Source organism: Physeter macrocephalus, chromosome 13 (genome assembly GCF_002837175.3).
Source record: "Physeter macrocephalus isolate SW-GA chromosome 13, ASM283717v5, whole genome shotgun sequence".
Classification (NCBI taxonomy): Eukaryota; Metazoa; Chordata; class Mammalia; order Artiodactyla; family Physeteridae; genus Physeter; species Physeter macrocephalus.
Window position 1 is genome coordinate 22995675 of NC_041226.1, and position 27045 is coordinate 23022719.

A 27045-nucleotide genomic window follows, 5' to 3' on the forward strand; every position below is an offset into this window, starting at 1 on the left:
TACTCTTCGTTGCGGTGCGCGGACATCACATTGCAATGGCCTCTCTTGTTGCGGAGCACGGGCTCTAGGCGTGCGGGCTTCAGTAGTCGTGGCATGTAGGCTCAGTAGTCGTGGCTCGCTGGCTCTAGAGCGCAGGCTCAGTAGTTGTGGCGCACGGGCTTAGCTGCTCCGTGGCATGTGGGATCTTCGCGGACCAGGGCTCGAACCCGTGTCCCCTGCATTGGCAGGCGGATTCTTAACCACTGCACCACCAGGGAGGTCCGGAAGACTTTATTACATGGGTTTCTTCTGCTTCAAACCCTATCATAGTTGGTATTTAGGCGGCAAGTATAACTCAACACACCAGGGGGTGTTGAGCTGTTGCTTGGGGTAATTTAAAATTTTGACCTAAAGCAAGATTTTGAGAGATCTAGAGCATTTTCTTTCACACTGTAGCTCACAAACACATTTTGCCCTACTAAATTCTATTGCAGTTTCAGTTCATTAGGATACTTCCTATTTTCCGTTCAAAAACTGTTGAAAAAAGCACGTCAGAGTTGCATTTCAACGATGAATGGCGGCCATTAATCAGGTGTATTTCTTGCAACAAAAGCTGTTGTAACATTAAAAAAGAAATTATTTTTGTAAAATACACAAATGGCCATAGTTATGTAAAAAAAAACCCCCAATCATTCACGTATTAATTCATGAGTAACATAAAACAAGTCCGATCTTTTCAAGTGAATTTGATTTTTACTACCATGTCATTTTCAATATTTGTGAGCACCTACTTTGTACCTACTCCGTAACTCCACATTAAAAACACGTAGTCCTACCTTTTGGGTTTAGTGGGGGACACCACAGAAAAAGCAACATATCAAAACTTTGAGCCCGCATACCACAAAAAAAAAAAAAAAAAAAAAACTTTGATACAGGCTATACGGGGATGTTGAGGGTCCTTTTCTATTCAGTAATAGAATGGTGATATTCCTAACCTCTTGGGGGACGGAATGAGAGGAAAAGTTTAGAGAAACCTAAAGTAACGTGTTGAATCGACAATTATGCCATTTATGTTTTAACAAGGTCCTGAAATAGGATTGTAGATCTGGAAGTCTGTGAGACTTACTGAAGCATAGGTCTAACCTAGCATAGGTCTAACCTATGCTAAACGTTCAGTTTCTCAACAACCTAAGTTGAAAAAAACCCACATTTCTCCCTAGGGTTTTCTATATTATAATACTTTGTTGTTCTTTAATTCCTTGGCGAGAAGTACACTCTCGCCTAGTAGTAAACAATGCTTAGCGCTAGAATGTTTTGACGTGTGATGCCTGGGAAGCACTTCCAGTAAACTGCCTCCCATCAAACCTAACATTGCTTCTGTAGCACCATGCTCAGATCCATGCAGGTTTTATTATTATTTTTTAAACTGGAATTGCAGATGGTTCTTTCTCTTTTCTAACCCTAAAGGGTAGTCTTCATTGATCATCGTGTTGCCACCATGACTAGGCCAGTCTGTCTTTTAAATCAAACCTATGCAGGCTACAGCCTGGACAATTAAACGAAATGCTACCCCTGCTGGAGATAAGCTCCACCTGTTGAGGTCAGTTATTTACTAGGCCGGGCTACTGCTTCCCTCCAGGTAACGACGGATTGCAAGCGCTCCCTCTCCAGAGAAGAGCTCACGCAGTTAACTGCAAACAGCTGCAATATCTGCCAGGCTGGCTAGCCCGTGCCCGTCGAAAGGCGAGGGGACCGCATGGCAGCTGCAACTGCGCTGCACAAAAGGGAGCGTCTATCCCGAAGAGCCGCCGGCCTTCCGCGGACCCCGCGGCTCCGAGCGCTGGGGCATCCTCCGAGGGGGCGAGGGCCGCGCGGGCCGGGGTCGAGCCCAGGTGCGGCGAGGAGGAGGGCTCCTCCTCGCGCCGAGGAAGAAAGCCTGACTCATGTCGTGGCGGCGGCGGACTCCTGGGAACTGAAACTCGTGATGCTGTTGCTGCGGAGAAAAGCCTCATTACCCATTCGGCAGGCGGGGGACACTACCCAGAGCGCTTACACCCGAGACCCGGGTTCCAGCGGCCTCCGTGAGCCCCTCCCTGCCGCGCCCCCTCCTCTGCCGCGTGCCTGCGCGCGCGCGCCGGCCGCGTGTGAAAAAGGAGCGGACACACCTAACCTGCGCGCTCCCCGCACCCTGCCCCACCCCCATCAGGCCGACTCTCTCCGGCCGACCCGGATTCGCTCCCCCGGCCGAAATTCCCCACCCCCACCACCGCCGCCGACGTCGGCGCCTCCGCCAGCCTTCGGAAATTTCCGCCAGGAGACCCGGCGCTCGGCGAGGTTCGAAGACCCGCCGCCTCCTCCTCCGCCAGACCCGGCTTTATGTCTGCGGCGCCGGGGCGCATGCGCAGACGCCATCTTCCCTCCTTCTCCTCAGCCAGCCCCCTCCCCCCGCCACCGCCGCCGCCTCCTCCAGCCGGCGGTCGCCCCTCCTCCGCCTGCGCTCGGGCGCTGGTCCCTCCTCTGCCGATGCCGCGAGAGACCCGGGGATACGGTGGAGCCGGAGAAAAGCACTAGTAACAACCACCACAGCCCCCTCTCCGCCCGCCGCCCTCCCTCGGCACCCACCCACTCACCCGCCCCGTTCGCCGACACCGACCAACCCCACCTCTCGTTCCTTTGAACGGCGTCGGCTGCAGTCGCTGCAGCAGCCCCTCTGGCCACCAACGCCGCCGAGAAAGGAGTCGCCGCCGCCGCCTGCGGCCCCCTCCGGCCCGGGCCGCGGGAGCAGCGGGGTGCGGACGAGCCGGCTGCGGAGGAAGAGGACGAGAGCGGCTCGCATCGTCGGCGCTAGCGCACGTCCCGCCGCCCTCCGGGGAGGCTCGGGCGCTGGGCCCCTTCCTCCCCGAGGACGTGTGCCGAGCCGAGGCGCCTGCCCGGAGGGAGGAAAATGCTCGGGCTCCATGGCTGCCAGTGATGGAGAGGTCCCTGGGCTCCCGCTGCCACCGCTGCCGCCGCGCCCCGGTCGTGCTCCGCGAGGACCCGGCGTCTCTGCGCGCCCGCCCGCGCCCCGTTGCTGGGCTCACCGTACCCGGCGCTCCGCCGCCGCCCCGCTTCGAGCCTCGCCGCGCCGGCCCCAGCCGCGGCCAGCGTTTCCTCACGGAGCAGCCGCCGCGAGCCCAGGGGGTTTGAAAGGGTCCGCGGGGCGTGGGGGGAGGGCCGAGCGGGGCCGGCGGGGCCGGGAGGGGAGGTTTGAGCCACACTGAGCTCAGGGTTCGCCGGCGGCGGCGGGGCTGGGGGTGGCGAGGGGAAGGCGACACTCGCTCGGCGCCGCCTTCGTGCAGAGCGACCGGGAGGGTTTTGCAGCGGCCGCCGCCGCCGCGGCGGGAGGAGGGGTGGAGGTAGCTTCGGAGTTGTCCGGAGAAGGTGGGCATTTCTCGGCTTTCCCACCCCCTCCCCTAGCCTCCCCCCTCCCCTGGTCTTCCCCTCCCTCCTGCCCCGCACCCCACGTGAAGCGGAATATAAAGGGGGGTGTGAGGCTAGAGGGGAAAGTGAATGGCGAAGGACTGAAGGGGTCTCCCCTTCGGGTCCCCGGCTGTTCTGTTCACCCTCGTTCATCCTCCCTTCCCGAAGCTCGCCCTCGAAGGCAGAAGCGGCCGGCGCCTTCAGCTGAGAAGGAGGAGGAGGAGGAGGAATCGCGCCGGGCGGAGCGTCAGGTCCCGTTTTCCTCCTCGGCGTCTTGAATACAAAGATTACGGTGCAGAAGGAAATTGCACTCGCCTCCTCCGCCCCCCGGTACCCAGCACAATGCACCAGCCGCCCGAGTCCACCGCCGCCGCCGCCGCGGCCTCGGCCGCTGCAGACATTAGTGCTAGGAAGATGGCGCACCCGGCAATGTTCCCTCGAAGGGGCAGTAGTGGTGGCAGCGCCTCTGCTCTCAATGCAGCAGGTACCGGCGTTGGTAGTAGTGCCCCATCTTCCGAGGATTTTCCGCCTCCGTCGCTGCTCCAGCCGCCACCTCCTGCAGCATCTTCTCTGTCGGGACCACAGCCTCCGCCTCCACAAAGCCTGAACCTCCTTTCGCAGGCTCAGCTGCAGGCACAGCCTCTTGCGCCTGGCGGAACTCAAATGAAAAAGAAAAGTGGCTTCCAGATAACGAGCGTGACCCCGGCTCAGATCTCCGCCAGCATCAGCTCTAACAACAGCATCGCAGAGGACACCGAAAGCTACGATGATCTGGATGAATCTCACACAGAAGATCTGTCGTCTTCCGAGATCCTTGATGTGTCACTTTCCAGGGCTACCGACTTAGGGGAGCCTGAACGCAGCTCCTCAGAAGAAACTCTCAATAACTTCCAGGAAGCCGAGACACCTGGGGCAGTCTCTCCCAACCAGCCCCCCCTTCCTCAGCCTCATCTGCCTCACCTTCCACAACAGAATGTTGTCATCAATGGGAATGCTCATACCCACTCCCTCCATCACCACCCTCCCATTCATCACGGGCACCACCTCCATCACGGGCACCACCATCCATCCCATGCCGGTGTGGCCAGTACACCCATTCCGGGAGGGCCGCCCTCAAGCCCAGTATCCAGAAAACTGTCTACAACTGGAAGCTCCGACAGTGTTATGCCAGTTGCACCAACTTCTGCCGTATCATCGAGTGGCTCACCTGCATCTGTAATGACTAGTATCCGTGCTCCGAGTACAAGCGGCAGTATAGGTATAAATTCTGTTACAGGCACTAATGCGATGAATAACGTTAACATTACGGCTGTGGGCGTTTTTAATCCTAATGTGACCAGCGGCATGCTTGCTAATGCTAATTTAAGTGCGAGCAGCATTCCCAGTGCTGCCGGTGTGAGCGTTGGGCCTGGAGTGAGCAGCGGTGTTAACGTGACTGTCTTGAGCGGCCTGGGCGACGGTACGATTTCGTCCTCCGCTCTCATTAACAGCACTGCCAGTGCAGCTGCAGGGATGACTGTAGGATCAGTTTCAAGTCAGCAGCAACAACCAACAGTTAACACGTCCAGGTTCAGAGTTGTGAAGTTAGATTCGAGTTCTGAGCCCTTCAGAAAAGGTAGATGGACTTGCACCGAGTTCTATGAAAAAGAAAACGCTGTCCCCGCCGCCGAAGGGGTGGTGATAAATAAGGCAGTGGAAAGCGTAAAACAAAACCCGACAGAAGTGGCTTGTGAGAGGGAGAGCACTAGCGGGAGCTCAGTGAGTAGTGTCAGCACACTGAGTCACTACACGGAGAGTGTGGGAAGCGGCGAGATGGGAGCCCCAGCTGCCGTGGTGCAGCAGCCGCCCGCTCTTCCAGGTGTCGCCCTCCCGCAGATGGACTTCAGCAGCGCTGCTCCGGCGGGCATTTCAGCAGCTAGTGTACCACAGAGTGTTTCTCAGTCACAGATCTCGCAAGTACAGTTGCAGCCTCAAGAACTGAGCTATCAGCAGAAGCAGGGTCTTCAACCAGGACCTCGGCAAGCCGCTCTCAGTGCTGCAGCTGGTATCCAGCCATCACCTGTGAGCGTGGTGGCTGTAACTTCAGCTCTAGGTCAGCAGCCTTCCGTTTCCACCCTGGCTCAGCCCCAACTGCCGTATTCTCAGGCGGCCCCTCCGGCGCAAGCTCCCCTGCCAGGGACATCACCCCAGCAGTTACACTATGGACAGCAGCCGCCGGCTCTTTCCACACAGGTGGCCCCAAGCCACGGTCCGTCAGTGACTCCGAATCCTACTTCCGAGTATGTTCAGCAGCAGCCGATTCTGCAAACGGCAGTGTCCTCTGGACAGCCCACTTCTGCGGGGGTGGGAGCAGGAGCCGCGGTGATTCCTATGGCTCAGCCACAGAGCATCCAGCTGCCAGTGCAGCCCGCAGCAGTCCAGGCGCAGCCCTCAGGGGCATCTGGCCAACCTGCTGGCCAGGCGCAGACGGCAGTATCTGCTGTACCTCCTGGCAGTCAAATTGCAAATATTGGTCAACAGACAAACCTACCTACAGCAGCGCAGCAGCCCTCTACCCAAGTCACACCTTCAGTTATCCCGCAGGGTGCTCCTCCGTCTTCACAGATAGTTCCACCCGCTCAAGCTGCGATTCTTCATCAGGGAGTTCAAGCTAGTGCTTCAAGCCTTCCTCAACAGTTGGTCATTGCACCCCAGAGTACCTTGTTAACTGTGCCTCCCCAGCCGCAAGGAGTAGAGCCAGTAGCTCCAGGAGTTGTTTCGCAGCAGTTGCCTGCAGTTAGTCCTTTGCCCTCTGCTAGCAGTATTTCTGTTACGAATCAGGTTAGTTCAGCTGGTCCTTCTGGAATGCCTTCTGTCCCAACAAACTTGGTTCCATCACAGAATATAGCACAAGCCCCTGCCACTCAAAATGGTAATTTGGTTCAAAGTGTTAGTCAGCCTCCCTTGATAGCAGCATCTAATATAAATTTGCCTTTGGCGCAGCAGATACCACTAAGTTCTACTCAGTTCTCTGCACAATCATTAGCTCAGGCAATTGGAAGCCAAATTGAATATGCCAGGCGCCCAGCGGATCCCTCCTTAGTTGGCTTACCTCAGACTATCAGTGGTGACAGTGGGGGAATGTCGGCAGTTTCAGATGGGAGTAGCAGCAGCCTAGGAGCCTCTGCTTCTCTTTTCCCGTTGAAGGTGCTACCGCTGACGACACCCCTGGTGGATGGCGAGGATGAGAGGTAAGGTCATGCCATGTTTCTGCAGACACTCAGCAGATTCAGAGTTAATCTATTTAGTAACTATGTATATGCACAAGATTAGTCTAAAGCATTATATATTTCTTTTTGTATGTGAAACTGCATTTTTCTGGTAAGTTTTCTAGAGCAAGAGTGTTAACGGAGCAGTCTCAAACTAGTTGGTCAGGAAGTGGTGTCAGTATTGTAAACACTGTTTGACAGGATAGTTTTTGAGCATTAAGAATAGGTTTGGGAGCACCAAGTGGTTTTGTTATTTATAAAATGGTTTTTAGAGTTATTAGTTTTTGCTAACCCATCTAATAGTTAATCTGTTCTTTTGAATTACTAAAATCATTATGATCATCTCTTGGGGACGGGAGGGGAGGTTGTGGTTCCCACATTTGTTTCTCCTTTACTGGACAGGACAACCCTTTTCAGTTCTGCTGTGTTTGCTCTTAGTCTGTGAAAGATAACGTTAGCTGCTTTTCCTCATCAGATATTACAGGAAAGATGACCTAAGCTGGGTTATACAGGTTGCCCTCAAACTAATTGACCCAACTTTTGTGTACTTAGCTAATGGTCGTTTCATCTGAACAGTAAAGGAATGGGAATCTTAAGTGTTTCGTGGGGTAGGAGGCCATACACTCTTAAAAATAACCAGATTTATCGTTGATAGTAGTATGCTGTGCATTTTTCCTTTTGCATAGTAGATCAAGGTGGTAGCCATTTTAAAGGGTAAAGAAACAAAGTCTTGGAGGGTTGAATTTATAGACATGAAACCGACTTTGCGCTCCTACAGTCTACTCCACCTGTTCTCCTCTTCTCTTACCAAAAAAATACATAAAGCCTAAAGTACATTGTTAAACCAGCGTTTTCTTAATTGGATTGGAAATAATGTGATAATCATGTTTATTGAATCAAATTGTGTCTTTGAAGCTGGCTAGCTAGAAAAGTTGTGAAATCTCTCATGCTACTACATGGCTTTAAACTAAGTTGATTTTTAAAGGAATGTTCTTTTCACAAATTTGCCAGTCTGTGACTAACCTTGATCAAAATAATATAGGAGTTATGATAAAGGCTATTCATTTTCACTGTGGAACTTCGAATAAGCTTGAAAGACACTTAATTATTTTAGTATTAGTTGGAGATTTTTGAGATTGAACTTTTATCAAACCAGTTGGAACATTTACATTCAAAATGTATATCTGTGGTTTTCCCTTTGGAAATATTGAGCATATTTCAAAAGAATTGCAGTTTTAGAAAAACAAAGGCCTAATGTGTCAGTGAGGTTTTCATGTTTTTTTTTTTTTTTTAGTTACTTAAAAGATATAAGGTAAAGGCATGATTAATTGAAATAATTTAAAGTCTTGTCTTTCAAGATTTTTATTATTTTTCTAAGTCATATAATTAAAATCTCGTTACCTAGCCAGATGTATTCTGTATCATGTGTACAAAACTGTACATTAAAAGATAGACCTCTTCTAGGAGGTGGTTTCCTTAAGAGTCCTACTATAATTGTTGTTAAACCTTTAGATGTATCAAATCATGCTAATACTTATCTGTAATTTTAAAGATTTACCCCAGATATTAATATGTTCTAAATTTAAAGGGTGTGATCTGAGTAAAGCCCACGGGTACATTATGTGGATGCTAAATTTAGAGAAATAAAAGATGGGTCAGATACACAAATGAAAACCACATATTTTGAATTCAAACCTGCCATGATTTTTGCTAATTACTGTTTGTGGTCTCCTGCCATGACTTTCTCCTTTTTTGTTTTCCTCCTGATGTTAGGGCATGATAGAGCTTTCCACAACATGCTGTTCCAGATGATTAAAGTCAGGAGACTTGGCAGCTAGGTTTTTAACTGTAGAGATAGAGTCCCCATTTAAGATATTACTACAAAATTAATTTTTCCATATAGTAACTGAGAGGAACATTAATTAGGGGCAAATTATGTAGGAAGGTTTGAAATTAAAGGGACAAAAACAGATACTGAGAAATATGATTAAATGTTGGTATAAAGTAACTTGAGTTAACTGTACCTGTTTTGAATGAACTACATATTTGAGCCTTTGTTAACATCAAAGTCAAGTTGTCAAAACCAGAAAAAATTTTTTCAGAGGTATCCTTTAAATTCTGAAAAATCAAAATGACCCCTAAAATGCCTGTAAAGGTCAGATAGGGTAAATTGTATATTATTTTCTTTGTGCTTTCCTGCAGATTATTTCTTTTATCACTGTAGTTTGGAAAAAGAAATGTTTCATTTACATTGGTTCTTGGAAGGGAATTTGAGAATATCTGCAAGAGAAAAAAGTGATAATGAGTTTCTATTTATTTTTTTTAAAGTGTTAATGGTTAAAAAAATTCTTTTTACTTTTTCTTCCCATGTTAGTTTCTGTGTCATTGCGTCTTCTGGGCTTGGTCACCTATTAGTCTCCCATGGGAGAAAAGAGTACATTGTAATTTCAGTATTATGACTTAGAAAACACGTTAACAGTAAAACTTTTGGATGGTAGGGCAAATGAAGGTTCGTTGTTCTTTAGTCATCTTTTGAAATAATATTCTAACACTTTAAATTTTAAAATATTTCTAACACGTGGAAAATACTTTCAGTTGGCTACTGGTAGAGACTATGAAGATTAGAAACATGGATCAGGCATTAAGATTATGTATCTAGTTTTTTAAAAATCATTCTCATTAAAAAGTTCTTAATGTCTCACGTTAGCCTTTAATGTGAACTTATTTTTACAACAGGGAAGATACAGGTATTTCACACTGATGTATAGTCTTTAGTGTTTTGTGATTGTTATTACAGCCTCTTCTGTGAAATTAATTGGTCAAACTTCTATTCATCCTTCAAGGCTCAGCTCAGATGGTCCCTCTGAAGCAGTCTCTTCACCCAGGGAATGTTGTTTCCTTAGCACTTTTTAGTGTTTCTCTATTCAAGGCACTGCACACATTCAGTTTGAATTATGTTTACCCATTTTCCCCACAAGACTGAGTTCCTCAAGGGCAAGAGCTAAATCTTTTTGGAACAGATTAATGAGCAGACCTTTCTCAGCTTTTTCTATCATGATTTAAAATTTGTATTGTCTCTCACCTTAAGCACAACTGTTCAGGTTGTAGGATAATATAATTAAATGCAACAAAGTGAACAGAAATGAATGAAAATACTTTTTCTACCTCTTTTGCCTTTTCATACCTTGAGGTGAATTGATATCTATCTTTTAAATACAGTGCCTGTTACAGAGTTGGCCCTCATATTTATTAAAGAGGAATGAGTTTTCTTATCAAGTAGGAATAGTACTCATTTTGCCTACTTCTTAGGATGGTAGCATCAGATAAAATACTTTACCTGTAAAATACTAAATTATAAGCTTTAATTTTTATTTAGGTTGTACCTGCACAGTTTAAAGAGCCAAATAGTTTACATGGTTTATCAAAACAAACAAAAGCTTTCTGCCTGCTTCATTTCCCAGAAGCAGTCACTTTCACCTCTTATAGATGATGACTGTGATATTTACCTCCTAGTCTCTAACTGCTTGTATTGCTGCTAGATGTGCAACATAGCCAGGTGGTTAGGAGCATGGACCCTGGAATTAGACTGCTTAGGTCTGATCCATCCTCTATTGTTTACTAGCTGCTTAACCTCTCTCTGCCTCAGTTTGCTCATTTTAAAAAGTGAGGAAAATAGTACCTATCTCATAGGGTTGTTATAAGAATTCAGTGAATTTGCAAAGCCCTTAGAACTGTTTCTAACTCATATGCCCTATATGTGTGTGTTAAATAAAATACTCCTTACTTTTTTTTTTTTTTTTAATACACTTCCTTCTTTCTTTATTTTTCGCTGCATTGGGTCTTTGTTGCTGTGCGCGGGCTTTCCTTAGTCGTGGTGCTCGGGCTTCTCATCACCGTGGCTTCTCTTGTTGCGGAGCCGGGCTCTAGACGCACGGGCTCAGAAGTTGTGGCTCTCGGGCTCTAGAGTGCAGGCTCAGTAGTTGTGGCACACGGGCTTAGTTGCTCCGCGGCATGTGGGATCTTTCCGGACCAGGGCTCAAACCCGTGTCCCCTGCATTGGTAGGCGGATTCTTAACCACTGCGCCACCAGGGAAGTCCATCCTTGCTTTTGTTTTTGCCTTCATTAACTTCCTGGGTAGAAAATGAAGTTTAACTTTGTCATGACCTACTCAGCTGGTCCTCCTTCCTCCTGATCCCCCCTCCTCTTGATAGTTATGATTGCATCACTATTGATTATTCAGTGTTCTTGTAAAATATGATGACTTTTCCTATCCTGTCTAATGTCCTGCACTTGCCTCCCTTCTCGCACCCCAGCCATCTAGTATGTGTGGTACACTTATATATATACTTCTGTATACTATTTAGCATTTAGAAATGTTAGTGGGTTCCCCCACCCCAAGTTTTCATCTGTCATCTTCTGTTTCCTCCAAGTTGCCTTTCTCCCCATTTTTGTATGTTTTGGGCTTATTAACCTTTTATGATAGAGCCTTTCCTCAGATGTCTGGCAATTCTTGGTCCTCTGCTTGTACTTAAGTGTAGGAGACTAAAGAGCTGATAAGAAGTTCTCAATGTGACTTGCTGACTGTTAGCTTTACCATAGGGTGATTTGGCTGGAATTCATTGTCTCCACCTACCCTGCCCCCCCTTAATTTTCTCTGTAGTAATCACGGATTCATCATTTCATCAAATGTCCCTTGGGATGTTGAGACATATCAGGTACTGTTATCAATTTTATCTTCCTGAGGAAGTCTCTCTCATATTTCTCTGAGCCTCATTCTGGACTGATTGCCTTTTAGACTTGGTATGCAACTATTAATATTTGTGGGATTCCTTTCACTGTCTTCTGTGGTTGGATCTCCATTTTCCAGTGACTCATGTTATTATTCATTCTTGGCTCACTTGATGTTTTAAAATGGCTTTAGCCTACCCTGTTACTTGTTTGATTCTTCGGTTAGGTAAAGAATACTGGATTGGAAACTGTATTATTTTACAATTTTGCCCCATGGCTTTCTAGCTTCCACGTTGCTTTTTTTTGCGGTACGCGGGCCTCTCACTGTTGTGGCCTCTCCCGTTGCGGAGCGCACGCTCTGGACGCGCAGGCTCAGTGGCCATGGCTCACGGGCCCAGCCACTCCGCGGCATGTGGGATCTTCCCGGACCGGGGCACGAACCTGTGTCCCCTGCATCTGCAGGCGGACTCTCAACCACTGCGCCACCAGGGAAGCCCCCCACGTTGCTTTTGAGAAATTTGAAGCCATTCTGATTCCTTATATATGTTACATGTGACCTGTGTGTATGTTTTTTCTTTTTTTCCCCTATACGCTTGTTTATTCTCTCTTTCCATCCCTTCTCTTTCTTTAAATCTCTGAAAGCTTTTAAAATTGTATCTGTTTTTAGTGTTCTGAAATTTTACGATGATGGGTTCTTATGTGGGTTTCGTTTCATTCAGGGTGCTGAGTACTGGTGTCCCCTTTCAGTCTGGAAACATCTTTTAATTCTGGGACCTTTTCTTGAATGAGGTTGTTGATTATTTCTTTCCAATTTCTTTTTTCTTTCTCAAACTCCTTTTATTGGGATAATGGACCTTCTTGACCAGTCTTCTAATTTTCTCATATTTTCTTTCCTATTTGCCATCTCTTTTTCTTTTTGCTTTACTTCTATTGAGTTTCCATCTATTATCATGTATTTGATTTCCAAGAGCTTTTGTCTTTGGTGCTTTTAAATAATATCTGTCCTGTTCTAGTAACAATAGTACTTTCTCTTAGCTGTCTGATCCCTATGTGATCTGTGTCTTCCAGTTTTAGCTTTCTTAGTTTGTATTTGTTTGGACTTTATCTTTTGTGCTATAGCCTTTCCTTAGATGGTGGTTGTGTGTGAGAGTAGGGGAGTAAAATGCTGATTCAAAATTCTGAGAGTCTCGTTAGCTTTGCTTTATGGTCACCTGGCCGAGCATCCCTGTATATGTCTCTTGACTCGGTCAGCTTGTTTTCAGTATGTTCTCCTGCATACTGTTGTGCCTCATTTCCTCAGTCCTGGGATCTTGTGTTTTATATTCACCAGACAATATATTTTCAGTTTTTTGTTGGGGCTGGGGAGGGGCAGTTGGGATTTGTGGGGCTGGTTGCTTCTTAAACAGACTTTTAAACAATCTTCCTTATTTTAGCACTCTCTCTCTCCCACATCCCACTTCAGATGTATGTGGTACTGCCAATTCCTGAGTCTTTTGGGGATTTTACAGTTTAAATTGGGTTTGTTCTTGGCTTTCCCCACTGTTTGCTAAAGATTTGATTTCCTAGTGTTTGCTAAATAAGTCATTTGTCACTCAACCATCTGCTTTCCAGCTTCCAAATTTTTGTTGCTATTGTCTTTTCCACCCGTTCTCTCAGTTTTTGTGGGTTTATGGCTTTATATCTTAAAAAATTCCTTTTCTGTCATTTTAGTGGGGTTTTTAGGAAAGGAGTGTAAAATAGATGTGCATTTAACATTACACATCTATTTCAGTTGTAGAATACTGCACTGTTAAATGTAAAGAATGATACTAATTTTAACAATTCATGCTCCAAGATTTGATCTATAACTAGTACATAAATTTTGCGTGGAATTGCTTGGCTTATATTCAGCAGAAATAATAATGGCATATAACTTGGTAGTTCAATTCACAGAAGTGATTAAGAATGTTAGGATTAGATTCAGTTAGTATTTGTTGTCACATTTAACCACTCAACAACCTTGTGAATTAAGTTTTTTTCTAATTTACTGGTGAATAGACTGAAGCTTATTTAGTTTATTAGAGAAGCCAAGTAAGCTGTGTCAGGTGATATACATAACAGTAAAGTTAAATACATAACAGTAAACAGTAGGATTAAAAGCTATTTTTCCAATTCAAAATTTGGTGCTGTTTCTACTACTCATAAAGCCAACAAAGAGGTAAGGGTGATGCCCATAAGTAATAATAGAGTGGCTGAAAACCTGAAAAAGGGCAGGCTTTATTGACTTGTGTATTAGTACAAATAACGGGATTGTCATAGAACATACCAACATTTACGTATGAGCCCTTGGTGAGAAAAAAGTGGGTAAAGTCGTAAGAATGGTGTACCTGGAATACAGTAGACAGACATGTTAAATGAATTAATTTTAACATTTTTGGGCGAAGTTGTATGAAGATTATCTTTTTGGGAAAACCATTCTAATTTTCTAATAATTCAAATTCTGTCTTTGTAACATTGACTTCAGAATTGCAAAACATGTAGATTTTATTTCTTATTTAGAAAGTTCAATTTAAAAATATGAAACTGCAGAGCATGCCCTGTTCTGGTGCGACAATATCAGAACCCTGTTTGGTTTTTGCTGTGTCACCGTGTCGTTAGGTTTTAATATGTCATGGTAAGAATATTCTTTAATGGCTTATTAAAAGAAATTACATGAGGGAAAAAAATGATAAAGGATGTTTACATTATTTGAAAAGAATGATCTGTAATGTTTTGGATTCCAGGTTGACTTTTTTCCTAGTCTCACATATATTCAAATGTCCCACTCTCCCCAACCCTTCACTTCTTCCTTACTAGTCAGCTTGACCTGAAAATCTTACTTGACCTTTCAGTCTCGATAGGTCTAGTAGATCTTTGTTTTTCTTCCTTGAAACACCCACTCTCTTTTGCTTTCAGTGATATCCAGCTTATTTTCTTCCCACCTTTCTGGCCACTCCTTTTCATTCTCCTTCAGTTCAGCTCCTCTGTCAGACTCTCAACATTGGAGTTTGTTTGGATTTGAGTCCTCTTCCCACCTACTGCCTTTTCCCTTTTCCCTAGGTAATCTGCTGTTCCATGGTCTGTGTGTTCTCAACTCCTGAATGCATATCATAGCCCACGCTTCTCTTCTTAGCTCTAGACTGCTACGGTCCTCTGCCTTCCTTTTATCTCTGCTTATATTCTCACAGCCTCGCAGTCTCAACAGATCATAAACTTAACCTCTTCATTACTTACCCTCTCAAATTTCTCTTTTAGTCATGCTCATTTTAATAAATATTTCTTACTGTAGTTCTTCACTTTAGAAACCTGAGTCATTCTTGATAGCTTCCTTTCCCCCACCCTCTGCATTCTGACCATTACATTCTAAATATATCTTGAATTTATCTTTTCTTTCCCCATCTGTGTTGCCACCACTCTAGTCTAAGGTAACATAGTCAGCTCTTAAAGCTCTGCAGTAGCTTCCTCACCAACTTCCTGCATACATTCTTGCCTTTCTCTGATTTTATGTCTTGTAGTCAGAGTGATGTTCTTAAAATGGAAGGCTGTTCAGCTCTCTCACTTGCCCCCAAACCCCTGAAGCCTTCCCATTTCTTTTAAGGTAATTACATTTCGCTTTTGCTCACTTCTGGCCTCATATGCCACTTTCCCCCTCACTTTCTGTGTCCCAGCTGCCTCCTTTCGATTCCTCGGGTTGCCATCCTTTCTTGCTCTCTCCTCCAGGCTTTGGCATGCGCTGTGTCACCTTCCCTCCATTCCTCCTTAAGCCTCACTGTCACTTTGAGAGGCCTTCTGTGACATACCAATCTAAACTTAGGTTCTTTGTTAATACTGTTTAAGATCACCTTGTTCTTTTATAGTGCTAGTACAGTTTGTATTGCATAATTAGTTTTTGTTTTGGGGGATTATCTGTTTGATGATTTTAAGCTTCATGAACAGAGATGTTTGGTTTGCTACTATACATCCAAAGTATATTTCATTCAGTGCCTTACAGTAGGTACCCAGTAAAAATCTGCTTAATGGATAACTGAAGAAAAAAATTTTTAATATTGGCATAAGTTCAGCTTCTTTTTAAAAACACTATTATGATATATTTGAAAGTTAAGTTCTTTATAGATCATGTGTTATCACTATTTTCTCCTTTAATAGAGATGACTGAGAATTGATTACTTTTTTGCTGTATTTATGAGCAAAAAAGCAATGCTTAGTTGCTGCTTTTAACAAGCATTGTATGTTTATTTTGTATTTACGTATGTTTATGACAGTAAAAGTTCTCCAACTTGAATAAAACAGACAAAAAACCCCACTTATTTCTAAATTAGAATGTCAGTATCCTTATCTCCTTTTGACTGGTTCAGCTATTTAGCATAAATGATTCTCAAATATCTAAGTATTACCTTGGAAGTTCTTTGCAGTTTCAGCTGTTTAAAATACAAGCATTTAACTGGTGAAATGCCACTTGTTTGTATTAAAGGAGTTTTCTTTGTTAGACAGTTTAGTAAGCATTGAGTTAATTACTTGTTTAAAATTCCTAACTGATCTGTTTTACTTATGGTCATTGTAGTGACAACAAGTAATTGTTACTAAACTAGTAAGTTATGGATTGTATTAAGGAAAAAGAACCATGGAAAAGATTTGGCAGTGATTAGAATTAGCAATAATTTTAATTGATTATATATGGGTATTAAATGGGAGTAAAAAGTACTAAGATAGGAGGCCTTTACTTTTAAGGTTGGGGTAATTAAAAACAGAAGGGAAAATATAGAATCTGATGTTGTAGTGAGGTGATCATCAGAGGCTAGTTCTGAGAGTCTTTAAATGTTTTCATATTCTTTTTGTGGACATACCACTGTTAAACCTTGCTTGGCTTAAAAACATATTTGTGTTGACTGGGGAGAAGATTTACTGTGGCTTGATCTTATTAAAGAATTAACTTTAGGTCATGGTGAATGGTATTGCCTTTTCTCATTCACTGAGCCATAGGTTAAAGGGTACTCTTGAGCTTCATGGGGATAAGACGGATGAGATAGCATCTTATTTTTCCAGGCATCCCAGATTATTTTTGTAATATCAGGTCACTACTTAAGTTGAGGAACTCTTGATACTCTGTGTACATGCCTGAGTATTCCTTTTTTGAGTAGATTGTAGATGGATGGATTGATTATAAAATTGCTCATTGTTGGTACGATTTCATTCTCTCCCAGTATCACCTAGTTATCTTATTTCTTTGGTTATTAGGGTTCGTGTATATTTACATGGTGACAAACAGCTACTGACTAGTTAGGAACATATAAACGTACAATTGAAATACTATCTAGCATTAAATTTTTGCTAACACATGGCTATGATAAATTTCTCGTGGTGATAGTAATAAAACCTGCCTCTTGTATGATTGGGGGGGGCGTTAAACAAAACTCTGAAATAGATTATGTACTCTTGAGTCATAGCAGTCCTAAATTTTTTTTTTTTTTTTCAGGACTTTTTTTTTTTTTATATTTATTTTTGGCTGTGTTGGGTCTTCGTTGTTGCTTACAGGCTTTCTCTAGTTGCAGCGAGCGGGGCCTACTCTTCATTGTGGTGCGTGGGCTTTTCATTGCGGTGGCTTCTCTTGCTGCGGAGCACAGGCTGTAGGCGTGCGGGCTTCAGTAGTTGCGGCTCACGGGCTCTAGAGCACAGTCTCAGTAGTTGTGGCGCACGGGCTTAGTTGCTCCGTGGCATGTGGGGTCTTCTTGGACTAGAGCTTGAACCCGTGTCCCCTGCATTGGCAGGAGGATTCTTAACCACTGAGCCACCAGGGAAGCCCATGTCCTGAAATGGATAGGATGCTTTTGTTCCATTTTCACAGAGGAAGAAACTGAGTCTTGGGTTCATTTATTCCATCAGTAATTAAATATTGAGTTCCTACCATGTGTCATATGCTGTTTTTAGCTTTTCATGGACAGACTACAACAATTTAGTAATAATAGTAGTAGTAATAGTTGTAGTAGGAGTAGTTGAAAATTATGGTACTTGTTATATGCTTGTTCTAAGCACTTTACATATATCAACTTGTTTAATTCTCTAAACAACCTTATGAGGTGTAAGTACCATTATTATCCGTATTTTGCAGGTAAAGAAATTGAGGGATAGAATGATTAATTTATTTAAGGTCACCTAGCTAGTAAGTGGGAGCTGGGATTTAAATCCAGTCAGTCTGGGTCTAGATTTTGTGCTCTTAATGACTTCTGTGCTCTGCTGTCTCTGTAGGATATGATCAAAACCAAAGTGTTCTGACTGTTGTTTCCTACATTGGAAGGCACTGGGAGCTGCAGATGTTTGACTCATATCCTCAGATACTCTTGTTTTGATCTTGGAAGTCTGGGTAGGGATTCTCCTCTTGTTCTTGTACTCCAGAATGTAAGCTCCTTGAGAGTAAGGATGTTACCCATCTGTTTTTACCTCTGCGTTTCCACTGCGTGCAGTATACCCTGATTCATAGTATGTTCTGAAATATTTGTTGAATAAGTGAGTGCAGATGTGTGGCAAAAACATACCCCACAATCATCTGGGAAAGGGATATAATTATTGCCAAATACTTTGCCATCCTGTTACCATTATCGCATAGCGGTTTTGATAGGAGTAAGGTTCAGTTCTTCTCGGATATGTTACTGTACCTATTACATTAAGTTCTCTGTCTCCCCCTCACTGGCCTATCAGATGGGTATATTTATTGAGTAGGTACTAGGTGTAAATCATTATATCTAGTAATGGTGTGGGCACAGATGTAATCTAACATGGTTCTTGTTCTCAAGCAGTGTATGCTACATATACATGGGGAAGTTATAAGAGCTAAATAACACTTTTAAACAATGTGAAATAAGAAATCAAAGAATCAGAAATTTTGAGCTGGAAATCTTGATCCCATTCAACTTTTGGCTTATAAGAGGAACAAGTTCAGAGAGGCTACGTGAATTCCTGACATAGTGCTACAAAAGGTTTCTTAGACTGTAACTGGAATGCTGGCTTCCAAAATGACACAGGAAATTGCATTCAGAGTTCACAGATGGGATAGAATTGACCTTTGGTAGGTTAGGAAAGCAGTGTTGTTTGAACGGACTTTTCAAAAGTCTTGAGTTGAAGGAGAAAGTTTGAGGCAGGAGAGGATTAATAAAAATGGGAGGAAATAAGGAGGACAGTCTGGGCATAAGTGAGGCAACAGTTGGGCTTGATGGAGTAAGTTTGTCTTAAGGAGGTGATAGGAAGTGACTGAAGATTAAATTGGGGAGTGATTTTGCCCTCAACACTTGCTAACTAACTGATGTTCAGGGAAAATTAGTATCAAAGGAATCTGTAATCTGGATTGGAGTGGGGGTACACTTGGAACAGGGAGGAGAATTTAGGAAATTATGTTTTTCTGTTATTTGTTAACGAATGAAAGAAAGAAATTTAGGGGAGAGTTATTTCCATTGTAAAATGATTCAGTACAGGAACACTTTGGTTAGCAAATTTCTCAGTTTATAAAAATACTGTATTCACCTTCCTACCTTCTCCTCCCTTGAGACAATGTTTTGTTTCTCTTGTGTTGAAAAAGAAAAAAAATAACCTAATTTCCCAGAAAAGTTATTATTTATAGCTGCGACTTTAAAGGTCTGAGGATAAGTGGTTATAAGTGGTTATAACCTTCGGGTAGGACTTTTGGCAATTTAATCTTTTCATGGGGTTTATCTGTGTCTATAATCCAAAGCAGATGTGTCCCAAGAATATTTAGTAGTGAAAAGAAATCCAAGTGAAGGTGAACTAAGTATTTAGGATTGGTTCTTTACTTTAGTGATCGTAGCTGCTTTCTTTTCATACTAACCAGGTTCCATTGCCAGTCTCTTCCAGGCATTGGGAAGAGGTGGAATTATTTCTTCCTATCTCCTGAGCACTCCTAGGTCTCTACCAAAAGGGAAATGGTATAGATTTATTTAAATGAGAAAAGCATTAATGCTATCATTGACAATAAATGTAATTTGATTATTTTACTGACATTTAAAGTGCCACAAAACTTACTCCTTTATATGTTGGTGCATTGTTTCATTTTGCTTGCCATTTAAAAAATTCGAGAATATATACATGTATGTGTGGGCACACATACAAAGGAATGTAATTTTTTAAAAGGATGTTTTGAAAATGTCCTTAGATTACAGAATCTCCTGGGTATTTGAAAGGATGTAATTTATTGACTGTGTATATGCATAGCATTCTTTATATCCTTAAGGAGAGCCTACGTTGAATTTAAGAATAAGTGTATGTGTATATATACGTATACATATACATGAAAGGAAAAGATAACAGGTAACAGATTCAATTTATTTTACTCTTCTATTTCTGGTCCTTTGTGTCAAGTTTTCTCACTCATTTATAATTTATTGTATCTTAGAGTATTTATATCTATCTTTGTAAGCTTCTTGAAACATTTTAGGGAATGACTTGGGATAGAAAGCCAATAAATGGGAAAAGTATGGCAAGGTAGAATATGGTGTGTCATAAGAGATCTAATAAAGCAGTATTGGGAGACAGAAGGTAAAGATCACATGCTTTTGAGGAGGTGACATTTGAGAGAAGTTTGATAGCCATGGGGATTAGTAAGTCACTTTAGTGGAGAAAACATACCAGAAAGGTTCAAGGTACGGGGAGTATTTATAGAAGAGAACACAGGACATAGTCTAAGTTGGTAAGAGATAGTGTCTGTATACAGGAATGTAGACGACAAGGCTAACTTTGAAAAGCCTTAATTAAACGCAGGATTGCGAAGTTTGGACTTGGAATGGAGAACGCTTCTTGTTTTTGTATAGTGGCCTGATCAATGCTGTGTTTTAGGAAAGTGCTGACCTTACTTTGGATGTCTAGTTGCTTCCTTCCTTAATGGGGTATGAGAAGTTCAGTAATTCCTTTTCTGTCACTGGTGGAAATGGAGGCACATTTTCTTTGTGGTTGTAATCTGAGGTAATGGTTTGAACCAGTGACCTTGGCCTCATTAGGAAAACTAAGAAGGTAAGGACCCAGTCCACACATGGTAACACTCCACTTATCCAGAGTGGATAACCTAATCCTTTAGACACAGCTCCTGGCTTCCAAAACTGCTTGAAATTGCCATCACAAAGTAAAGCTATGTTTTTTTTTTTTCCCCCTTACTGTTTTTGCATAGCATTTCTGGTCCTTTTTAGACTTTTTTTTTCAAGTCTTATGTTTTACTAGCTTTATCATTTTAAAGCAGATGAGGGGAGGGGAAGGGAAAAAAAAGGGGATTCTGAGGCATGTAAGGTGACATTGGGAAAGTAGCAGTTTATAGCCTGACAGCAAGGTAGGAGTTAGAAATTTTAAGAAAACCCCAAAGAAATTTGATATGGTATTGAATGTTCACCAGTTAAAAGTTAGATTATGTTTTGTATATTATTTTAAGGAAGCATGAACACGAATGCATTCCCAGTGGTGTTAACTACTGAGCTATGGATAAGTATAAAGAGACAGTATTTTTAGTTGTCTGCCTGCATTGTATCATTTAACCATCGACAAATTAATATAATGCTCCATGTTGCTTTTTTCCTATTATAAAGTAAGGGCAAGTGTTTCATGTTTTCCTAGCTTTCAGGCTGGTAAGATTATTCTGTAAGAAATTCATAATGTGTTATAAATAAATGTTAGACCTTTACAGATAGAAATTAGAGAGAATATTTTCAGTAGTAAAATTAAAAGTCCCTAATAGATGCTAAGATTGAAGTAATTATTATTAATGATTTGTAGTTTTAGTGAAATTACTGATGAATAAGTGACATACAGTTACCTGTTCTGTATGAGGTATTGTATAGATACCTACTTATTAGTCATTTTGCTATAATATTATACCCCCCTGAGTTTTTCCTTTGAAATATTTTTATTACCTTTTTCAAAACAGTAAATCAAATAATTGTATGAAGGAAAGCTGATTTCTCATTTCAGGTGTTTTTAATCTCTTTTTTTAGAAATGGATAACCCAAACCACTTACTTTCTTTCATAAGGAAGTTTTTGTTTATGCTTAATATAGTTTTGTTTGCTTGGTTGTATCCTTTTAGACAGTTTTGTTTTGGTATTTTCAACAATGACAGGATTCTCTTTCTATTGTGGGAAATACTCATGTTTTAAAAATTAGTTTTGAAAGATGGTATTCAGTGAAACTTATATTAGCCAATTTATTCTGGAAAAAATGCTGCTTTGTAGTTACCGTTTTTGCTTGGTTTTTGTTTCTTCAAGTGTATTGTTTTGGGTGCAACGTGGTGAGGTGAATTGAGTGAATGCCTGGTTTTGGCTATAGGGCTGTCCACTGATCATGTGCTGATGAGCCATCACATGTCTGGGTCTTTCCTTCTCTTCCTGTTTTAAAAGGCTTGACACTGTACAGTTTGTCTTAACTTCTCTTTCAGAGTCAAGCATGGTGCCATGTCTTGTCTTTGGTGGATGTTCCATAATATCATAGAATCTTGAAATACGGGATTTGACTGATTCCTAAGCTGTTCTTTATCTTCATTGTGTTATTCTCCTCTTTGGGGATCTACCAAACGTTATTTATCAGTTATTCTCTGATATGACATCAGGATTTATATGTTTGTACACTGGCTATATTTTATTATTAGGAATTTTACCTATTTTGAGGTTCCAGGGAGGAAGGGTGGATCCAGAATGAGGAGGAGGTAGGGTAAGTCCAAACTAGGTATCGTAACTAGTTTTCTGCCTCCATTCTTGAATCCCATAATAATAAACCACGAAACTGCATCCCAGTCCTTTTAGGAACAAGTATATTTAATGCTTATTGAAGGTAAATAATATTTGGATTAGCAACCTCTTGAACTCTTCTTTTTTGTAAATTTGTATAAGATTGATGATAAATTCATTGGGGACCTGAGGATTATACGACAGATGATCTTAAGATTTCTTTCAGTGTATTACTGGCTGATGTATTACTATGGCTAAAATATTGTCAAGTAGTTTGGTCACGTAACTACTAAGTGATGGAGCTAGTATTCTACTAGGTGATTTGATTCCAAAGCTTGTACCACTCAGCTCTCTGTATCCATGGGTTCTGTGTCCATGGATTCAGCCATTCTCTGGTTGGTTGAATCTGAGGATGTGGAATCCACAGATGGGAAGGGCCAATAGTATTGATATTACTGTGGATTTGGTATCCACAGGTGGTCCTGGAACCAGTTTCCCTGTGGATACCGAGCAATGACTGTATTCTTAAGCATTTTGGAGGTTGTCATGGCCCACTGATAGGCAGCAAGAGGTGACAGTGGACAACTATAAAAAACAGTCCTTAGCCTGCGAGTATGGAGCGATTTGGCCTTATACACTTCTCGTTGGTTTCTCATTATAGAGTGGTACAGTGACTTGGTGTTCCTAATGATGATCCTCTCAATCTGAATTTAGTTATTTTTTCTTGATACATTTTGAAAGCATTTTCTATTCAAAATGATTAAATTTTCCAAGTTTTTGCTGAAGAATAAACTTTTAATTTGGAAAATCTGCTTAAGTGGCATCCAATTTCTGAATAATAAATTGATATAGAGATAGTTTTATGACATGAACATTTCAATATATCAGACTGGTAGCCTTCCATTGGTCTCAGTGAGCTTTAAGTGTTACAAGCTGTTGATACTTAGGTTATTTTTTTGTTTGTTTCATGTGATCAAATTACATTACAGTACTTTTTAAAATAGAAAACTCACTTTAATCAATTCAATCATAACAGCACATTGTGACTCAGATCTTTAATTTTGTACAGTTACAGCTTATATTCACATCACATGCTTATTATTGGAACAAGAAAATGCTAATTTACATGAAGGTTTTTATATTAAGTTGAAAAACAGGATTTATCTAGTCTTTTCGCTCATTAACCTAGAAGGGGAAGTGTATTTTTCTAAATCTAAGACAATTGTATTACGTATTAATTCAAAGTTTTTATAGTAAAGCTGCTTTCCTTAATTTTTATTTTATTTTTCCTGATTCATTTACAAACATTTGAACTATAGAAAGAAGCAATTGGAATTTTTTTGAATTGTAGTTAACAGTAAAGATTTATCTTAAAGGATATAGTAGCTTAATTAATCATTTAATAGTAATGTAGTATAATCTTACTCACATGTTCCATAATTTTACTTTCCAGTAATATGAAATAGCCAAAAGCTGCTGAAAGTCAGTAATTTTCACATCTTGTACAGTTGATTGCATTTCTAGACATTTTACTTATTGATATACTTTCAACAGCCTAAATCTGCCACTCTTCCCAATCCATGAGGCTGTCACATTGAAGAGAGAATGTTTTAAAGTGAGGTTACCACTGTGAAATGGATAGGCTAACTAACAGACTCACTTTGGGTTTTTTCTTTATGTAAAGGTTCAGTTATGTTTCCAGTTATATTCAGATTCTTAGCCCATGAGGATCTACCAGTAGCTTCAGTTAGCTTTTTAAGAAATCGATCCAATAGGCAAAAGCAAAAACAAGTAGACACATTGGCCTAACAAAAACCTAGTTGTGGTATATTTGGGCTTATGAATATGTGACCTAAATGCCATTGATACCAATGGTCTGAGTTAGAGGCTCAAAACATGAATGGGGAGAAAAAACAGAGAAAAAGAAAAGTAGTAGAAGACCATTAAAGGGGATGGTAGGGAAAGAGGAGGATCTGGTGACAGTCATAATTTATTAAACAGTTTTGTTGCCTACATCTGTAAATCTAGCTATATAAAGTATTTTAGAAAAATAAACTAGTTAAGCCATTGTCTGTTAGCCCAGAAGGCTTTTTACATTTACAGTATTTCTGTTCTTTTTTCGTGTTGTGATGGTTTATTTATTTAAGAAATATTTATTAAATGCTTGTTATGTATGTTAACACTGAGCAAAGGTACTAAGGATACAAAGAAAAAAAGTCATGATTTTGGTCTTAAAGAGTTTTATCTAGTACCCTGAAGAAATATCCTAAGATCTTGATATATCTTCCGAATTATCCCAAGTTATATTATGCTTAGTTATTCTGTGTGTGATGTGCATGACAGCTTTTTTATTCACACAGGTTGATTAATCTAGGCTGTAGACTAATGAGCATAGAGCATAATGAGGTAGAGTTTAATGAGCATTAGCCTTGGCATCAGATGTGGTGTCTGATCTTGTTTATGCTACCTCGTCATTGTATGACCTTTGTAAATGTACGTGTAAGCCCAATTTCCTTACCTGTTAAATGGGAGTAGTAGATCGCTATCCTTACCCTGTTGTTGGGAGGATTAAAGGACATAAAGTAAGTAACGCACCTAGCTCAGTTCTTAGTTTTGTAAACGGTGGCTGCTGTTATTGTGCCGAATATGTATGATTCCATTCCTTTCTTACCCACTGTAAATTAAAACTGAAAGCTTGTCTACATATTTAGAGACTGTCTCCCTAGTATAGCCTTCGAGACAAGTGATTCTGCGCCTTTGTGACATTTTTGGTTGTAGCCTTTCTCACCTTGGGCTCCATAAGAGAATTAATGCCTACAGGAAAAGAGTGACTACTTTCTCAGTTCTCTTAAGAATAATGTATACCTAGTATCACCATTCCAGATGCATGAGAGTAGTGAATCTATTACATATAATGGAAGCATCAGGGATTAATTCTTCTGCTGAATCCCAGGATACTAGTACTATATCTGACTATTGGAGAAGTGCTTCAAACTTCTGAAAGTTACGGAAATAAAAGTTGTTACAAAGCACACCTTCCTCTTTCTTAATGGGGGCAGGGAATATGTAGAAGGAATGTAGTGTCATGTAGCAGTTTGTTGATACTCCAAAATGCAGCCATTTCCCTAATCAAATGATTCTGAAACTCTTTCATTGTAAAGATTGTTTTAGACAGGCATAGTGCCCTGAAGACCATCTGTTCCATACTTGGTCCCATATGGGACTGAACGCTTACCTCCATAGAATGAATGGAGTTAATCAGTTTATTTTAAATAAGATAATGAGTCAGTACCTGGTTTTTAAGTTTCAAAGACTCATTGAACTGGATTTTGAAATCTAGTTTAAAAGTTTCAAAACTAGTGTTTTGGGAATACTAGTTCTTCAAGTAAAAAAAAAAAAAAAAAAAAAAGGTTCTAGAGCCCAAGAATTTGGGGGAATGCTTTTTGATATATACATCTTGGAGATGGACATTGCATTTTAGTTTATTGAAGATTGAGAAATTCTGCAGAAGGGAGACAGTTTTACTTATTGACTCCAACTCTTCTGAACATATAGCACCTATTAATGTCCTATAGACCCAGTGTTTTTTGGAATACGCTTTGGGAAATATTGATCTGCTTCATTTTATATGTGAGAAATATTCTGGGTCGTATAGCTAAGTGATGGCAGGCCTCAACTGGATCCCATCTCTACATTTATTATTCTACGTGAAGTTCTTTTTCTGCTGTACCACCCTATTTTCTGTAAGTATTTGATTTATATTAGAAATAAAAATATAATTGTTGTCATGTGAAAGTATATACCAAGTATATACCATCTGGCAGAAGTTTAAGAACATATTTTGAGAAGTATAGCACTGACATATTCGCAGACTCATTTAATTGGCCCTGTCATTGTGAATGGTTTGCAGATCTTAGGGATGGCCTTCGTATGAGTTTAGTATATTCCTGGGGGAAATCTAGTTAACTCCATAAACATTCAAAGATAGGGAAGCTAATCAGAATTTGTTCTATGCTTTCATCAGTAAAATATAGAAATTTTACTAACTTTGTTTTTCTTATGGTTTAGAGTTAAAGCTTGACATTGCTAACAAAGTAAAGGAGCCAGTTAAACATTCTCATCTCCCATTTATCCATTTCCTATGTTACACTTATTTGACCAATGGAATAAGAAAGGAGTACCGAAAGGGATGTCATATTCTGAGAAAAATTGAAGTCTTCTGGGGACTAAAAGGATTTATCAAAGGGGTGAAAAGAATGGATATTGGAGATGTTCCTGAAGACGTATTAGTAGATTAAGGTATTTTGGGCTCTTTTGGGAATGTCTTTGAAGATAGACCACCATAAAACTGCAGGAAGTCAGAACTTTTAAAGTATTAATACTAGCTGCATTTGGCAGTATCAGAGATTTGATTCAAGTTTTGAAGGAAGAACGGAAAAAGGTTTTTTTCCTACTCAGAAATACTACAATCTGGTGTTCTGAGTAAAATTTAAAGGAGTGCCTTATTAAAACATGTGAAGGAATATACGTGAATTTCATTTCTTTGAGGAGGTATGTCCACATTTGTTGTTTTCTCACTTGCTAAATTGAAAACTTGAGTTCTGGTGGTAGTGGCACTTTCAAGGCCTTAACCCAAGATCTGTGATGGCATTACAAAGTTTTGTTGATATCCCATACAATGTTAACTAAACTTCATGTATCTGTTTTATATCAAATCATATTTCTTAAATTGTTGATTATTGATGGTGGTGATATTCTTTTCCCTTTGTACCTTTTCACCATTTTCTTTTTGGCAGTATTTTCCTTTTCAAGACTGGATTGTGACTGTAAAATCTTATTTACAAAATGTTTGCAAAGTAGAATTGACTGAAAGCTGTGAATGGTTGGTAAAATACCAGGATTAA

General features: G+C 41.2%; 2 protein-coding genes across 10 annotated transcripts in view; both read left to right on the forward strand.

Annotated features, from left to right (window-relative positions):
* The first annotated feature begins 1735 nt into the window (after positions 1 to 1735).
* On the forward strand, positions 1736 to 3695 carry LOC114487438 (sterile alpha motif domain-containing protein 1-like). The gene is made up of 3 exons (XM_028497352.2): positions 1736 to 1871; positions 1981 to 3169; positions 3607 to 3695. The coding sequence occupies exons 1-3, from the start codon at positions 1736 to 1738 to the stop codon at positions 3644 to 3646; spliced, it is 1365 nt and encodes a 454-aa protein (XP_028353153.1). The 3' UTR covers positions 3647 to 3695.
* TSC22D1 (TSC22 domain family member 1) overlaps positions 3189 to 27045 on the forward strand; it is a 128079-nt gene continuing 104222 nt past the window's right edge. For 3 of the 9 annotated variants that reach the window (XM_055089651.1, XM_028497841.2, XM_028497842.2), the window contains exon 1: positions 3189 to 6668. In XM_055089651.1, the coding sequence (XP_054945626.1) occupies positions 3781 to 6668 (2888 nt within the window). In that variant the 5' untranslated portion in view covers positions 3189 to 3780. The remainder of the gene's footprint in view (positions 6669 to 27045) is intronic. The other 6 variants (XM_028497844.2, XM_028497843.2, XM_028497845.2 and 3 more) reach the window with 6 other exon arrangements.

What these genes read in the sequence shown, in the direction of transcription:
- LOC114487438 (XM_028497352.2), top strand. Translation starts at nt 1,736, where the DNA reads ATGGCAGCTGCAACTGCGCTGCACAAAAGGGAGCGTCTATCCCGAAGA. An exon ending in CGGGCCGGGGTCGAGCCCAG is followed by an intron (nt 1,872 to 1,980) that starts GTGCGGCGAGGA and finishes GTTGCTGCGGAG; the next exon opens with AAAAGCCTCATTACCCATTC. An exon ending in AGCCCAGGGGGTTTGAAAGG is followed by an intron (nt 3,170 to 3,606) that starts GTCCGCGGGGCG and finishes CCCTTCCCGAAG; the next exon opens with CTCGCCCTCGAAGGCAGAAG.